The following is a 17647-nucleotide window of genomic DNA, read 5'->3' as shown; positions in this document are numbered from 1 at the left end:
ATGAGACAGCTTTCCGAACGAGCGGTAGATTAAAAAAAAATGTAATGACTTTTCAAAAGTGCTTCAATGTAAGTTTATTTGAATAAATGATTTCTATTCTTCTATTCTTCTTCTTCTATCATAATTATTACACGAATAAAAAAACGTATATTAGATATTAACAAAAAGTAATGTATTTTCAATAAATTAAACAGAAGTATCCATGAAATATAATACATTTTATTATATTTATGTGTTTTTCTTTTACTGTCAGCAATTCCATTTTTAATTTATTATGACAAACTGAGGTGCCCCTGTTGTTACAATGATATTAGTCATTGTTACAACAGGCTCATGTTTATAGGCGACGGTTACCACTTTCCATCAGGTGGGCCGTCAGCTTGTTTGCCATTCTAAGTTGTATAAAAAAAGAATAAACATCTTAGCGTATAACTCAATGAAAAATTGAACAATTTAAAGTAAAACAGAGTTATGGAGGCTACCATCGGCATCATATCAGCCATTAAATAATTATTGCTGAACACAGAACATGGCTTTGCCAGTAGTTGCCACGTTTGACGCCTACCAATAGCGAATTGGCGCAGTTGGGCTTTGGTGGTGTTTTAAGAGAGACGCTGCTGTCCATCCCTCGACTATTGAGTTCCGCTAGTCGCCTCTTATGACACTCTCGTTAAAGGAAGGGGTGGTCCATTCTATGCTGGAACCACATGGATAAATGAAGAAATGGAAGCTATAATGTATATAAATTATTTGGGTAAAAAACTCAGAAATATGAATCATATTTTAGTCACTTTTTTATGTAAGCGACTGTAGTATATACAATACTATGTACGTAGTTATATACAACAATTAGGAACAACAACTTGTTTTCAAAATGTATTCCAACAATGTTAAAACTGTTTCAAATAGTACAATATTTACGTTTAGTTTCAAAACAGCACATTGTCATTCAATCTGTCGCAAACAATCTAAAATATACTTTCCCGCTATAAGGATTCCCTCAATTTGAGTACTTTATATATTTCACTTAGTACAAAGGAGAAAACAACATGTAAAAAGGTTATTTTTGAATGGAGAAAAACAAAGCTTTACAAATTTTGTGCTTTTATTTCTTTATTTTTTTTGCAGACATGTTATATAATGGTTTAGTTATAGTTTATTTATTTAGTTTTTGTTTACTAAAAAGTATTCTAGTATATCTTACTAGTTTATTCCCGCGACTCCGTCCGCGTGACCGGAATATGTTTATTAATCAGGATGAAAAGTAGCCTAGAATATAGGCCCTATCTCTATCCCTTACATCTAAATTCATAGTGATTCATTGAGCTGTTAAAGTGCAACAGTGCAGTGGGAACAGACAAATACACAAATAAAGTTTCTGTCATATTCATAATATTAGTGAGGATTATTCGTAAATAAAGTGAACAAAAAAAAAAGTAATAAATAATAAGAGAATTTTTTGTTGGTAAAGGCAATTTCTTAAATTTATTATTTATTAAATTAATTATTTTCATCGTAAATTACTTAATACTTGTTTTTTTTTTTCATGTATGGATTTATTTTCATTATCATCATCATACTCTCGTTAGAGATATGGATTTATTTATAAATAAATATATTGATAAATTGTTCACACCACAAGCCTTTGCCGGAAGCGTTAGTAAACATTTTTCCTAGCCCGACGTAGTCACAAGTAGACAGTACCGACAAATTGTTTCCTGCAATCCCGGAGCTGTCCTGACGCGGAAATAAAAAATGACTTGTGAATTGCAACTTATAAAGTGCTTACTGTTCAGACGAACAAATCATGACCTAAGACTTCGTGAAGGGGGGATTGTTTATAATTGAAATCTAATGACCCCTTTGCTAGCTACATGCCCTATCAGGTCGACATCCAAGCAGTTTCCCTGAAAACCATCTTGGTTAATTCTTATGCAATTCGTCACGATTGGCTAACTGGCCTGTTTCATCCTCACTGATCAACTCTCATTGGTGCTCCGCCAGCGTTTAACTGTACAATATATATCGCCCATAAAAAATACCTAAGACGTAACAAAAATAAGGTTTGTTGATTGTAACAACTGTTTATAATAGCTTTACAAAATTTCCAAAAAAAAAAATCAATTACTTACGAATATATAAAATATTATGCCGTGTGGTCCCGGCATAGAATGGACCATCCCTTTATTTCCCGTGGGTGTCGTAAGAGGCGACTAAGAGAGGGCTAGGGATGGGCTGCAGCGTCCCTTTTAAAATATCTTTAAACACTAACTGCGATTGTCAATCCGCTTGCCAAGCGTGGCAACTACTGACGTAACCCCCTTAGGGGAAGCTTATGTTCAGCAATGGACAGTTAAAAGCTGATATAATGATGATGATGATAATTTGATTTGATCATGATAGTTTAGTTTAGCTATTAAGTATAACATCAGGATTAGTTTTCGTTAAAAATTTAAGTGATTAACTGTTACATTTTTTAAATACAAATAACAGAATGGAAAAGAATCCTCTTTCACTGTGTCCACATCAATCAATTCATTAGTTTTCCTTTTTAACGCGTCTCATCAATCAATACTGTAAACTGTTTAATAATGACAGATCACACTTCAGCTATTTTATCATTCACATCATATATAGAAAAATTTGTATTAATGTGACTATCGAAAAATGATCTCAATAATCTACCACACCGATACCATACGGTTGCCAATCGGCCTGTCAAGCGTGGGAACTAGTGTCCGACCGAATTTTCGGTTTCTAGAAATTCTACTTTCGGCCTTAGTTTCGGTTTCGGCCAATAATTAGGCGAAATTTTCGGCCGCGCCAAAACTTCGTGTATTTGTGTTGCGTGGACAAACATCCAACTGAAAGTTGTTTTTTTTTTTTAAATTTACTTCCAAAAGTAAATCATAATTTTAAAATGTTTTTAGATATAAATATGTATAACATATTTGTTACATACTTTAATTAGTATTTATTATTACCTTTTAACTATCTGTGTGTTTGTGTAAATAATTGTGTAAAAATACACTAAACTTCAGTATACAAAAGAAATTTTAAATATGTTTCAGTAAGTTTCGGTTTCAGTTTTGTTTTCGGCCGAAACTGAGACCAAAGCCGAAAGTTCGGTTTCGGTTTCGGCTGTAAAACCTGTTTCGGTCGGACACTAGTGACAACTACTTGCAAAAGAGGCTTACGTTCTGCAGTGGACAGTTAAAAGCTGATGTGATGATATAAAAAAATAAAGTTACATATAAAAAATTTAATAACAACTATTAATCTACTTAGAAAATTTAATTTCACATTTATATGGACCCGCTTTCATCAGAGAGTAAGGCATACCATACGATTTAATGAACGAGAGCCCTTAATTAGTCACGCGCTCACATAATATGATTAATTATAAATGAATAATACGTTAATTAGCTATAGATCTGATAATTAGGTCAAACGCACCTGTACATTGTGATCGTACACATACAGGACACAAGACACATTCATTCGATTGTAAGGTATGTATATTAATAATACATTTACAATTAATTGGCTTTTTGCGCCCTATTTGTTATACACCAGATTGCGGCGTATAAAATATACACCAGATTTTAAGTTACACCTTCAGAAACACAACTGTGAAAACCGCATCCAATACGGTGCAGCAGTGTTCAATGCAACAACCTTACAGATATACAAATAAGACAAAATTTCTAATAGAATATTATTTTGACCTCTATATTCAATATGCATAGAATATAAAATTTTAACATTTAAAAAATTTATAGTTTATATTTTTTGTTAATGTTAATTTTTTTATATAAAGAATTATTTTTCTTAGTGGCAACATTGTATTGTAATCTCAATCAATCATCAGTCAGAGTGGTGTGCTATATCAATTTATTAGTGTTGGTTCAATAAACAATGATAAATTAAAAATAAGGCTTTTCATTAACACTCTATAAGTCTCATTAAGACTCCTCGTATTGATTTTTCCTAAATATCTCCCATATACAGACAGACATAGTCTAATTACAATCGTATTATATTAGTAAGATTGCACGTCTGATAATTCAAGCCCAACATGCCTGTACTTCAGTAACTGGTGTCCCGCCAGCGTATACCGCATAGCACAGGCTACTATTCCATTATCATCCATTTATTTTTATTAATTTAATAGCTGCCCGTCCCGGCGTTGCACAAGTGGACATTTTTACATTTTAAAAAGGGGCCACACACACGCGACGAAAGCTTAAAAATGGAATAACTTCTCCCGTTTTCCTAACATTTCCCTTCACTGCTCTACTCCTATTGATCGTAGGGTGACGAAAAGTTAACTATAACCTGCCCAGTATGAAGAGTATGAAGAATAATTGTACCAAGTTTGGTTAAAATCAGTCGAATAGTTTTTATTTCTATAACGAACATACAGACAAACAAAACTTTTACTGATTGCATTTTTGGCATCAGTATCGATCGCTAATCACCCCGCTGATAGTTATTTTGGAAATATATTTCATGTACAGAATTAACCTCTCTACAGATTTATTATAAGTATAGATAAGAGTGATCAACAAGACGTTCTCTATTCTTATTTTATGCAAATACTTCAGGTTGACTTAATAACTGGTAAAACACCAAACATTAATTATTTCAGAAGGAAACAAATCTTTTATAGCAGTTTTTTTAGCCAAATAACATAGAAAAATCACGTGCGTAAATATATATGTATTCTTGAATGTATGCCCATTTACTTCATATTAAAGGGATTAAATTGTTTTATTATTTAAAACAATAACACATATAACTGTAGTTTGTGACCATATGCATCTACGACGTCGAGTACACTTTCATCAGAACGTATAACGTACGAATGCTAATTATACATTTATAATTAAATATACATTTGATAATTTGCTCCAACGTACCTGTACTTCGTGATCATATGCATCCAGGACGCGGGACTCACTTTCATCAGAGCGTACGGTATGAAAATGACGTGCATTCCATTGAGTACGCTCGCCAGTACAGCATGCCATAGTCCTGTTTCACGTTTGAAGTCCAAAACACAGACCATGTGCTCGCCCTCTGTGTAATTGCACGCTACCGACAGCATGCGACAGTGCGCTAGCATCGCGGACCTGCAAAAATAAACTTTGGTGAGTGGAGGCAAGATTTTAGAATAAAAACAAATTATTACCAAATTATACTTGTTAAAATGTATAAAGATTTCTTTTTAACTATTCGTAATTACTGAATTTGTGTATAAAGTGTTTTATGTAACCTACTCGTGAACCAAATTTCATTCAAATTTGTTCAGTAGTTTTTGCGTGAAAAAGTAACAAACGTCCACCTATCTATGGTTACAAACTTTCGCATTTATGATATTAACAGGGTTTTTGTTAAAGGGTGGCTATGAAATAGTAACCCTGCCCGCGCTACTGGTTTACATTCGCGAGGCACCAGTGAGATATGTTAGATAAGGAGGAAGCGGGGTTGCTAGCCCTATGGTCAAGAATTAACCACGATGGATTCCAGGGATGGAATCGATCGTGGTTAATTCTTGATCGAGATCGATCTGATGGGCAATTAGGCTGTTAAACTGTATTATTATCCCTTTTTCTTTTCCTAATGTTTTATTCTCTTTAAAACATAGAAATTTAATATACAAGTGTATATAATGCCAAGGTAATTATAACGTTATAAATCAATTATAGAATAAATAAGACGGATTAGACATCTTAATAATATGAATTTTTCTGTTCTTAGGTTCAAGATAATTAATAACTTAAGACGTGAGTTAATATCTTTGTTTCGCGTACGTATACTGTTAACGCTGGTAAGATTACTATACTATATACTAAAATATTATGTAAGTTTGTAAGTACATCGATTTGAAATGTTCTAATAACTAAGTACGATAATGAAATTAATATTTGAACTTTTCCCCATTTCATTTTAACACAAAAAAGAGACAATTTAATTAATTTGATGCTAATTTCTATTATCATAGATTTACGATCAGTAGTTTAATTATTAATTAACTACTGTTTAACGTGATTTTTATAAGAAACATAGTAAAATGCAACCTGTTTAAAAACAGCGACATCTGTGTGGAATTTATGTTAATACCAGGTTTTACGAATGACAGTCACATTTACAGTTTAGTTGTTTGTATTATATTTGAACCGTTTTAGATGGCGTTGCAGTACAAGGCGATGCACTGAATAGTCATCATCCGGGTCTTCTTGCCCGCCTTTAATAGTATAGGCGGGTGAGGTAGGGGTCTCGGGGTAAACCCCTTTACCCCGGCTGCATCTCCGGAGGCAACTACCTCCGGGTCACTGGGTTATGAGCCGGCATACACTGGTGGTCTGTGTATGCCGGCGTGGTGTCTTCTTTGTTGTGGCTTCTTCTTCTTTCTTCTTGTATATATATATATATATATATATATATATTTTTGATGAAGTTAGAATAAAATAAACTCTCTATCGACAAGTTTAACTATAGTCCCGTAAAGCGTAGTACGATACTTTCTTACTGAAAACTTGATATTTTTTTATGATTGTTAATACGAAAACTAAATGTATAAAATTTGCATGTATTCTTTACTAATATTATAAATAGGAAATTGTGTTTCTTTGTTTGTTCTCTTTTTGCACCTAAATTAATTTGCCAAGCACTATGAATACACTCACTGTACGAGATGGAGAAGGACTTAGGCTACTTTTGTCCCGATCAATGAACATATCTCAGTTACACGAACGAAGTCGCGAGTAAAAGCTAGTTCTATCACAGTATTATAAATGTGGAAATTTTCAATGTTTGTTTATATGTATATTACATGTGTTTTATCTATCAACTTTTTATCTGACATTTTTTTCACATATCGAAACCATGGTTGCATTATGTTTCCCATTTTTAAGCAATTACAAAAGATTTTGTTTAATTTATTTTAAGTTTTCTTAACTTCTTCAAGTATATCAGCCTTATATCCTGAACTAATTTCTTATATAAAATTTTATCTTCTTTTCCTACTCACGGAAGGAGAGGAATTAATGGGTATCAATAATTTATAGAGATGTTAAAAAATTTCCGACTTGGGTTCAGTTAATATACTGAATAAGTTTACGCGACAGTCTAACATATCATCGATGGTATAACAAAATTGACAATGAGGTGACCAGGACTTTCCCATCATGCAAGATGTGCAAACTTTTTGATGAATAATGGCCAGATCGAAGTCGAAGAGTTAATTTAATATTATATCTACTTATTTTGGTTTCACAAAACCAAAGAATGTGTGGAGGTTCAGTCTGAATAGTATACCAAATACCTGTTTCTTTTGAAATTTCGTTAAAATATTCTTTCCACTCTTTTTGACATTGATTTTTTAATTTAGATATATATTCAGTAAAATGTGCTAACAATTGACCTATCTTCCTCTATGGTTAGTTTAGTTAAACGATCTGCTTCTTAATGGTCCCGTAAGCCAACGTATGCTGGAATCCATTGCACTATTAGATCGAATTTATTTTGGTTAAATTTTTTTTTTTTTACAACACAGGTGGCAAACGAGCATGCGGCTCACCTGATGGTAAGTGACTACCGCCGCCCATGGTCACCCACAACACCTACGGCATTGCAGGTGTGCTGCCGGCCTTTTAAAAAGGAATATGCTCTTTTCTTGAAGGTTATGTTGTCGTGTCGGTTCGGAAATACTGCTGCTGGAAGTTGATTCCAAAGAGTGGTTGTGCGTGGAAGAAAGTGCCTTGAAAAACGCACGGTGGAGGACCGCCACTCGTCCAGATGGTTGGGATGAAATTTTAGTTTATGGCGGGTTGTACGATGGTGAAAATCTGCAGCAGGTATCAATCCGAACAATTCTTCAGAGCACTCCCCATGATAAATTCGGTAGAAGATGCACAGAGATGCAACATCTCTACGCAGTTTCAGTGGGTCGAGCCGGACAGTAAGACGCCGATCGTCAACAATTCGAGCCGCCCGACTTTGAATGCGGTCTAACGGAAGGAGTTGGTACTGTGGCGCTCCTGCCCACAGGTGAGAACAGTATTCCATGTGTGGCTTCACTTGGAATGAGTTCTAACATTTTGTAAGCAATAGGGATTCCTTTCATTCCCGACGTACAACAAATTAAACGCTGTAATCTGTTCTTACACTCTGATAAAATTACACATTTCTGAATATTTATTACAGATGACATATATATATTGATATATATATGCTAGAAGCATATTGCAATTAATTCCGTTGGCATAATGGACATTTTACAATTAATTTTAAAGCAATCAAAATGTTTTTTACTTAAATCACGCTGCGTCTATTCTACTTGATGCCAATCGTTGTATTTCGCATGTATTTCTTTGACTGCTTCATGTTTTAGCAAATGGGTATGATAAAAGACTTGGCATTTGTGTTCTAGCAATCATCTTCTTTCAATTCTAGCTCTATTTTAATTATATTATTAATCTGAATAAGTGTAATCCAAATATCTAGAGAAGACATTTTAAGAGGACGAAAGAATGAACATGAATTAATTTAAAATTGATATTATATAAAGGTTCCTTTTGAAGCATCACAATTGGTCTAGATTTTTCTGTAGCTACATTATGCGATTACGTCACCAATTGTAAATCGATTTTTTATATTATTTTTGCAAACAACAAAGTTAACTTCCATAAAAGGAGCTGCTCTTTATAACTTTATTATAAAAATAGCTTATTATGAAGTAAATCCGATCGATTGCCCTGCAATATATACCTACATAATATATAAGAAACAAGGAAATAATATATAAATACTATACAATCACGCCAATCACCTGATCTCGAAGAAAAGATCATAAGGAGTGTCATAAGGAGCTAGGTAACCAACATCTAGGAGCATCCAGATTTAAGAGCCAATTAAGAAAAATTCGTTGCATAAATTATTCCTAGTGAGAATCGAACCAAAGACCTAATTCACACAAAGTAACGTATCCACCACCGTGCCACGGAGGAATAACGAGAAATCGTTCGCTTAAGTTATCTCCAAGGTTTAGTTTAAATTTACCTTTATAGGAACAAGTTATGCATCTTATTTACGCATGCAATAGATGCTGTACCGATATAAAGCAGCAACCATATCGTATATTATATAGATAAGATAATATAGATTTTGCATAACTTGCAGACTCGCAATTTACCGTTTCCAAAGATTTATGTTAGTTGCGTCACCACAACTGGCCCTTCCTTTATTGCCACTTCGCGAACAGCATTTTATAATCGTAAACTGTACACTAATACTGTCAGAGTAAGCAAATAGAAAGGTCATTAAACCGATATTGATGTGCCTTATGGTACTTAAATTTTTTTTTTTTTACAATAGCTCGATATGTTATGGTAGAATTATATAGATAGAATGTCCTCATAGATATGCTTCGAGAAAAATGGATCAACTTTTTCATACAATTTTGCGTGATAAATAGTTGAGTGATTCCTTTATAACTTCTATATTTATTTTGTCTTAAAAATATTTTTAATGCGTAAACACTAATTTTATTTATTAAATAACACGTCAAGATACATTTTATGGGTAAATATTTATAACATTGATAAAAAAAGAGTCAACTAATTTGACAATTACCTGACAAAAAGTTGACCCGTTTTTGAGACCTATCTATATAATGTAAGGATACAACAAATGTCTGCACAAGCAAGCTTCGGTGTACTGTTCATGAAGAGGATCAACCCATGCGTTAAGTTCACCTAACTCATGGGTTTACTCTTATTATGTTGATAACTAGCTGCTTTTCACCTGTTTTTTGAAGACCCCAAGATTGTAAGTTGGAGGAAAGTCACAGAATGGGATGTCTATGTGATGTCTGTTACATAAAAACAGATAAATTTTGTAAAAAAAAAATTGTTTTAGTTGTATTGCTCTTATTTAGAACACTCACTATTTTTAATCTTCCATGCACCAATATTATTTAGTTACAATTTATAAACAGTGGTAAGATTTATCGAAGTATAGATTATTGTAAAATTTATAAATAAGAAAAAACAAAATTCACTCACCTGGTAACTATAACGCCCATTGCGGATCCGTCAGCGGCAGAAGTGTGCTCGATATGGGCGGGACTGTCCTCAGCGGGACGCGGCGGGGGGATCCAGTCACGAGGGGGGCGAGGCAACTTCTCAGTGGACACCCACTGCAGGGACGGCCATCCGCGGAAAGAAACAACGTCGCCCGACGACGTTTTTGGCAACCCTACGCAATAGGATAATAATTATTTTTCAGGAAATTATATTAATAGAATACATACTCTATATACAATGTGAATATTTAAGATAGAATACTATAGTGTTCCTTCTCAAATATTCACTATATAGACTACAGAATCTATTGCAATAGAACTTCATAAAAAAGTAATTTAGTTTTGTGATCGAGGCCGTGTGATCCCCGCATAGAATAGGCCACCCCTTGCTTTTCCGTGCGTGTCGTAAGAGGCGACTATCCCATAGTGGCCTCTTACGACGAACGTAAGTGTCAAGGGATGGGCAGCAACGTCCCTCTTTAAATATCACCAAAGCTTAACTTAATTGTGGTTACCAATCCTCCTGCCAAGCGTGGCAACTATTGACAAAGCCCCTCAATAGGGAGAGGCCTATGTTGAGACATTAAATTAATATATTTTTGATTTGAACTCTGTTGGACATCAGCAGACTGTTTAATAACCGAACCAATTATTCATTTATATACATTTTCATTAAGTTCTATTGAAACAAACTATATTGGAATTAATTTTACACAAATAGCAAAACGTTCACTCTTCACCTTATAGTGACCAGTCAATGTGATGCATAAAAGAATCGGCAACAAAATATACCATACTGTTATTTCTTTACAATAACACGAAATGTACTATCTATCACATGCCTGACTGTACAAATATTAATAGCTGAACAATATTAATCTAGAGACCTGTAATATAATTCTAGGCAACTTGTAATTACAACGTGCATCTGGAGTTAATTTAGCACACAATGCATTTCTATTAACGTTAGTATGACATGTCGTCTATTCAAAGTACGACCAAGTAATTAGCAGTGCGCTAATTAATGTTATGAACCTTTTCAATACCGATCTTATGGTCAATACCTAAAATGGTACCTTCTATCAAATTATGTTTAGACTAAATACAAATGTTGAATCAATATCTGCAACTGAATACTGCCCATTGATAGTCTAATTGAAAGATCTATATATGTTGTGTATGGAAATGCATATTGCTGAATCAATTAAGCCGCAATTATTGGAGTCCACGTGTCTCTTAGAATCAATTTACCATAGAAATTAAATCATCTTGTTCAACTATTAGATGTCTATTCCTGCAAATAGAGCTCACTATACTATAAGATATATAATACCTATAGAATTATTGTAAATAAGTTTGATTATATATTTTTCATTTTCAATCGACTTCAAAAAGAAGGAAGGCATCAGTTGAGTTATTTTTTTTCACGTATGTTACCTCATAACTTGATCAGTTCTAAACCGATCTGGAAAGATCTTTTATTTTATTTGAAAAGATATGCTTACAGATTGGTTCCAGAGAAATTTTACCAAAATTGTTGTCTGATTTTTTATGGGACACAAACCTTAATTATATATACTTTTCTTTTTAGTACAAAAAGGCTTGGGTAATAACAGCGTTTTTTTCGACTGAAGAATAATTACTAACTAAAAAATAGTCAGTCTTACTTGATGTAATTGGAAGCGAAATTAGTAACTAAGGAATTCGCGTCCAAGAGGTTATAATGAGAATTACAATATAAACCTCTTCAAAACATATAAATAACTGTTTGCCACTGTGTTATTCACTAAGAGTGAGAATAAATTTTTTAAAAAGACTATTTCGTAGTAAAATAATGCGGAATAGACATGAAATAATTGTAAAAGTTATCTAAAATTCATAATATTAAGAAAACGCCGCTATAAAAAAGAAAACAAATCGAGGCCCAGCAATAGTATTAATAAAACCGTATTCAGTTATTATTTTAGCTACATCAAAATATATTTCTTTATAGTTCTTTATGAGTTTAACAGTGCAGGCTGTGTAATACAACATAAATATTTTACATTTGATTTCATATTTTGAGTTTATGCATTATTTATTGCAAATAATAAAATGAATATTCATTTTTTGTTTAACCTCAAAAGAGAATGGTAATAAATATTGTCAAGTTTTATGTTGTATTGCGGTTTCGCCCGCATTAAAATTATCTAGCGGTTTCACGGGAACTTCGGAAAAGGATTATTTCCTACGTCAAAAAAAGGAACTATAAATTTTTGTATTTCCAGTCCTTTAAAATATCGATTCATGAGGGCTGGTCTCTGTACTTTAAAAGAATAGCTATATAGTAACGCGATTTAAAAGAAATTTCACACAAAAACATGACAGCTTCAATAAACCTTACAGTACGGTTAAATTCAATAATAATAATGTGATATTTTTAGTAATCGTTAACAGTTACTTACTTTTAGTAAAAACAATCGTATAGAAATACTGTTAACATTTTAAATTCTAGTGTTTTATTGAAAGCTGAATATAAGGCTGATGGAGATTTATGTTATTTTGATAGAATAATTACGCTTATTTATACTATATATCTACTATATAATTTGTATATGTATAGCTATATATCATAGTATGATATATATGAATTACATAATATGCGTAAAATTATTTATTCCAACAATTAATATTTTCAAAATATATTACATTTTGAACGTTTATAATTTATACAGTAGAAAATATTATTGATCTTACTAGGTTATTAGCAAACTATTGGAGACATCGTAGAATTTTAGAATGATGTAAAACTATATTAATAACTTTATAAATTGAGGTAGCTATAATCCTATCCATATCATAGCAAATTTCACAGTAATATATACTTGATAGTCTTATATTAATATCAAAATATTAAAAAAACTTCCAAGTTATTTAATTTTGAACTACGAATACTTAATCTTGAAGAAATTTAAAATTTCAGGTTACTATTGCATCACGATAGAAGCATATGGTTCCCGCATATTTCAAGTGTAAAAGATATTTATAATAATAGTGAAGACAACTCACCCTTCATACACGCATCCGAAGTAAGCGCGTACTGTATCCCACAGGAGCCCAGCAAGAATCCAACCTGTTGGAGGCCTGCGTCCCTTCTTGTCAGGGGCACTTCTATGGGAACTGGCACCACCCCGGCCTGAAGGCAGCCGTAGAACGCGCACATAAAGTTTATTGGATCGTTGTTGGGGTAGACCAAGGCAACTCGATCGCCAGGCTTGATTGAACTGTCCCCGGTCAAGGGACCACCACTGCTGGTCTTCGATGTGAACGTTTTGTTGAGCAATGCGTGTGCTATTTTGAGCGAGCGGCTTAGAAGTTTACCTGTTGGTGTATCGGATGTATTATTATTAGAGATTAAATTATAATTATATTATTATTGATGTATTACAAGAGGAGAAATAAACATTGTTAAGGTTTGTAAAGGAAATTTTATATCATACTAGCTGACCCCGTAAACGTTGTTTTACCACTTATTGCGAAATATAAAAATCGCGATTAAAAGACAAGGGTTTATCGTAGAACGATGAAAATTTAAAGTTATGTGTACTTTTCAATGCTAAATCATAATAAAATAAAAATGGAAAAATTTGTTAAAAAAATAAAAAAAAAATATTTTGGGGAGGATCACCCTTATCATTGAAGGGTATGAAAAATAGATGTTGGCCGATTCTCAGACCTACCCAATATGCACACAAAATTTCATAAAAATCGGTAAAGCCGTTCGGAGGAGTTTGGTAACAAACACCGTGACACGAGAATTTTATATATAAGATTTCGACAACAACTTTATCGTATACCTAACACCCACTACTACATACGTTGATTCTGAGTGTAAAAATTTAATATTATTAAAGGAAACTAATATTATCAATAAATTTTTAACAAAAATTATGATATGTAATGAACCTTTCGTAACAGTAATATAAATGATAATAAGATATTTGTCCAAGTAAAAGGAGATCCCAAACTATTTAATTTAAATAAAGCATAGTTGAAGAAATAAAGGGTAATGATATTGTGGTGATTTTATATCTTTGTAATTTACATTTAAAACACGAGTTTTGAGAGCAAAAGAAAAGCAAAAGGGACTTCGGTTCAAATATATTGTAATTAAAAAAAATAAGGTGAAGGAAATTTTACTATAAGCACTTACCATAAGTCAGCGAATTACTAAGTTTCCCATTTGGATCCAGAACGGTGGCAACATTAGCTTTGAATGACGCTGTGCCATATCGTTGCAAGGCGGCTTCCAGGTTTCTCGGCAGGCCAGCCGGGACCACTAGTTGTTCTCCAACCGCTGGGGTCATGGTCCCACCTTCTGGTTTTGGCGCGTTAGGGTCTTTAGGATTCGCGGCTATTTCTAATTCTATGTCGTCGTCTTCGTAAAATTCAGGCAGAGGACGACGTTTCGGTCGCTTCAGTGTGTTTAATAATTGCTGAATTTTGGCCGAGACCTGAGTGAACAATGACGTACAAGCTTAATCTCAAATCTTAGTGTAAAGGATATTATAACTGCAGCATTGCATAAGAATGCACAAATATTATGTCTGTGGAAATAAATCACTTTATGATTTTTTATTTTCATATTATTTTAGTTTAGTGAGTTATTTTGAAGTCTGGTGAAAGACAAGTGATAATAAATCCTCTGAAATTACATATTACAATACATGTATGATGCGTAAGTAGGTCGATTACATAAAATAAGAAAAAAGACGCAGTAATTAAAAGGCATGTGCCAGCAAAGAAACTTTTGATATATTTAGAGGTAATAAGGCTTTTATATTTGATACATGCTAATACTATTACAGTTAGCACTCAAAAATATTAATACATGTCATTGTAAAATAAATCATTTCAATTTTACTTGTATTACACCCACCTTCCACCTCCCGGTTCCGGTTCCCGTGTCTTCAGGTTGCGAGTAGCACTGGACTCTGTCAGCTATTAATGCTCCCCCTCGCCGCGCGCCCGACGATGTATGTGTCACGTCTGGTTGGATATCTGGTTTATAAGTTCACAATATTGAGTAATGGTGGTAAATTATATTCTGCACGGTATTGCCTAGTACGGATGACAGCTGAAATTTTGGCAATATTTAATGTAAAAATATGGTGAAAATGTACTTATTAATTATTAATTGACAGTCAAATGTTTTGCTGAATCAATAAGTTATATTTTAGTATGATTTAGGTGATCTGTCATCCGCAGCATACTATAACGTTTACTAAAATTTGTAACTAAGTATGAAGTTTGTTAAATTTGATTTTGATTGAAGTTGATTTAAAGGGTTTAAGGGTCTTCAACCTTTTAAATCAGAGCTATTTTACAACTTTTTGGCAAAAACGCGTAAAACGCATTTTATAGCATTATGAGTTTCATATTTATTTCATTCTTATGGTATCCCTTCGAAATTAAGAAATAACCTGTCAAAATGTAACTTTTCAAACATTTATATTTTAAGCTTTAAAAACGTTAAAGTTCTAGTATTAGCTGTTGACATGTTTGTAGTGTAAGTACAAACAATTGATTAATTAAATAAAGCTTAACAAGTTCTTGAAATAAGTATAGAATACAGAAGTATCCGTACTATTTATTTTGTATTCTAATCGTGCAAAGTTGACTTAGATTGAGTCTACGTGCATTTGGGTTAATTTACTGTTTCCAATTAAACTTTCTGGGATTGGCGTCCATTCTACAAGCTTTGCGTTTAGTTCCTAACTTTGCTCGATTGCTCCGCAATAGGTAAGAAAATAAAACAATTGTAACACAGAAACACTGTCTGTGAGGCGCTACATATTCGTTGCTCTATTGAAATTAAAAGTTGTTTATGTTTCTGCAATCAAAATGCATGAAATAAACACGTTTTTTCTGTTACTTAGAATGGCAAACAAGTAGACGACCCACCTGATGGAAAGTGGGAACCGTCGCCTATAAACATGAGCATTACCATGGACATAATAGAGTATACTGTTTTGCCCATGATACCCCCCATGAATTGCCATTCCTGAGGGCTCAGATGTTATTCATCTGCACGCTGTCAATTCACTACCATATCCCACCCTTCAAACGACTTTTTACAAAGTCTCCCTCTGCTGATTGTACGTATTTATGTTTCTAAAGTTACGTCAGGGATGGTATACAATATGCGACTTTTATGGTGTTGGAGGCGTATGCTACAGTTATTGCTTACTATCAGATGAAAGGTATGTTTGTTTGTTTCATCTTTGTGATACAATTCTATACAAATCCGAAAACTTCGGCTTACATTAATAACATTAAGTTGCGTTTAATGGACATATGGAAAATTATAAAGTGCGGCCAAATCGGAATAATGGGATTGTAAATTGATAGATGTAAGAGATTTATATGCTATTGAGATGTAAATATTAAGGTAAATACGGCGACAATAAATCTTCCTAATATTATAAATGACAAAGTATATAAAGATGTTTTCGATAATTGTTATTTTTGAAAGGCTGACTGGATTTAAATGACACTTGGAACACAAACAAACCTTGTTCTGATTTAAAAGACAGTGTACTTTTACACACATCTGAACATGTAAGAATGCGAGTACTAAAAACAGCCATGTAACATGGTGAGTTTGAAGTTTTTCGGGTGGTATGTGGGTGTATTATGATTTTCTGTGAAATTAACAATATAAATTGCGGTCATAAGGCAAAAGTCAAAATAAGTACCTATAGCATTAATATAATTTTTGAGCATAATTTGCTAACTTTTCCAGTTTATTAAATATTGATACAGCCAATGGTTAGTTATTTTCATATTATGAGCGAAATGCCATTCAACCGTACGAAACTACTGAATATTTTATTAACACGAAACGTACGAGATTGTATATCGATGCATTTTATTTATATATCGGTAAAGTTACAAACTGACTGTCGTTTAAAATAAACGATCAGTCATATTAGATCGATTGATCGATAAATATTCTATATTTAAATAAAAACTAAACCCTATTGACAGTAATTAAGAATTTAAGTTATGTATTAAAAACTGTCTTATGCAATTTGTAAGTATGTCATAATTATCGTTATGAAATTACAAAAAATCTTTAGCCTCAGCAACAAATATAATATACATTATGTATTTTATATTTCCAACATTGATTATATTTTTTGCACATTTACACCTATATACTAAGTCACTATAGGGGGGAAAGGGATTGCCAGTAATGGAGGTCTAAAAGCCCCATTGCTAGTAATATACTCTATAAAATCAACTTCCATGTCGTTCCCCATGGAAACCGTCGTGGTTAGTTTTTGTTGAATTTATCCCGATGAGCCAACTAGCCTGCTTTCATCCTCACCGTATTTTCCACTGGTGCCCCGCCAGCAGATACTTATAGCGTAGGCAGGGTTATCATTCTATTTTTACCCATAAAAAAGTTACAGTAGGGGAGGAGAAAGGCGTCGTTACTTCATTAGTGGTGAGCTTCTATCAGGTCGATCTTTACACGTTTCACCCTAGAACCTATCTTGGCTAATTCTTGTT

General features: G+C 33.1%; 1 protein-coding gene across 4 annotated transcripts in view; it reads right to left on the bottom strand.

Moving 5' to 3' along the window:
• Positions 1 to 17647, bottom strand: part of LOC113520341 (disco-interacting protein 2) — a 146772-nt gene that overhangs the window by 21209 nt on the left and 107916 nt on the right. For all 4 annotated transcript variants that reach the window (XM_031911431.2, XM_052895475.1, XM_026905656.3 and 1 more), the window contains 5 exons: positions 15009 to 15130; positions 14283 to 14583; positions 13139 to 13450; positions 10071 to 10263; positions 4923 to 5135 (listed from right to left, as the gene is read on the bottom strand). In XM_031911431.2, coding sequence (XP_031767291.1) covers positions 4923 to 5135; positions 10071 to 10263; positions 13139 to 13450; positions 14283 to 14583; positions 15009 to 15130 — 1141 coding nt within the window. The remainder of the gene's footprint in view (positions 1 to 4922; positions 5136 to 10070; positions 10264 to 13138; positions 13451 to 14282; positions 14584 to 15008; positions 15131 to 17647) is intronic.

The sequence above is a fragment of the Galleria mellonella genome, unplaced genomic scaffold (genome assembly GCF_026898425.1).
Source record: "Galleria mellonella isolate WM207_F2 unplaced genomic scaffold, CSIRO_AGI_GalMel_v1 utg28, whole genome shotgun sequence".
In the NCBI taxonomy this organism is placed as follows: domain Eukaryota; kingdom Metazoa; phylum Arthropoda; class Insecta; order Lepidoptera; family Pyralidae; genus Galleria; species Galleria mellonella.
The sequence above is the reverse complement of the archived record's forward strand: the minus strand, read 5'-3'. Positions and strand labels throughout refer to the sequence as shown.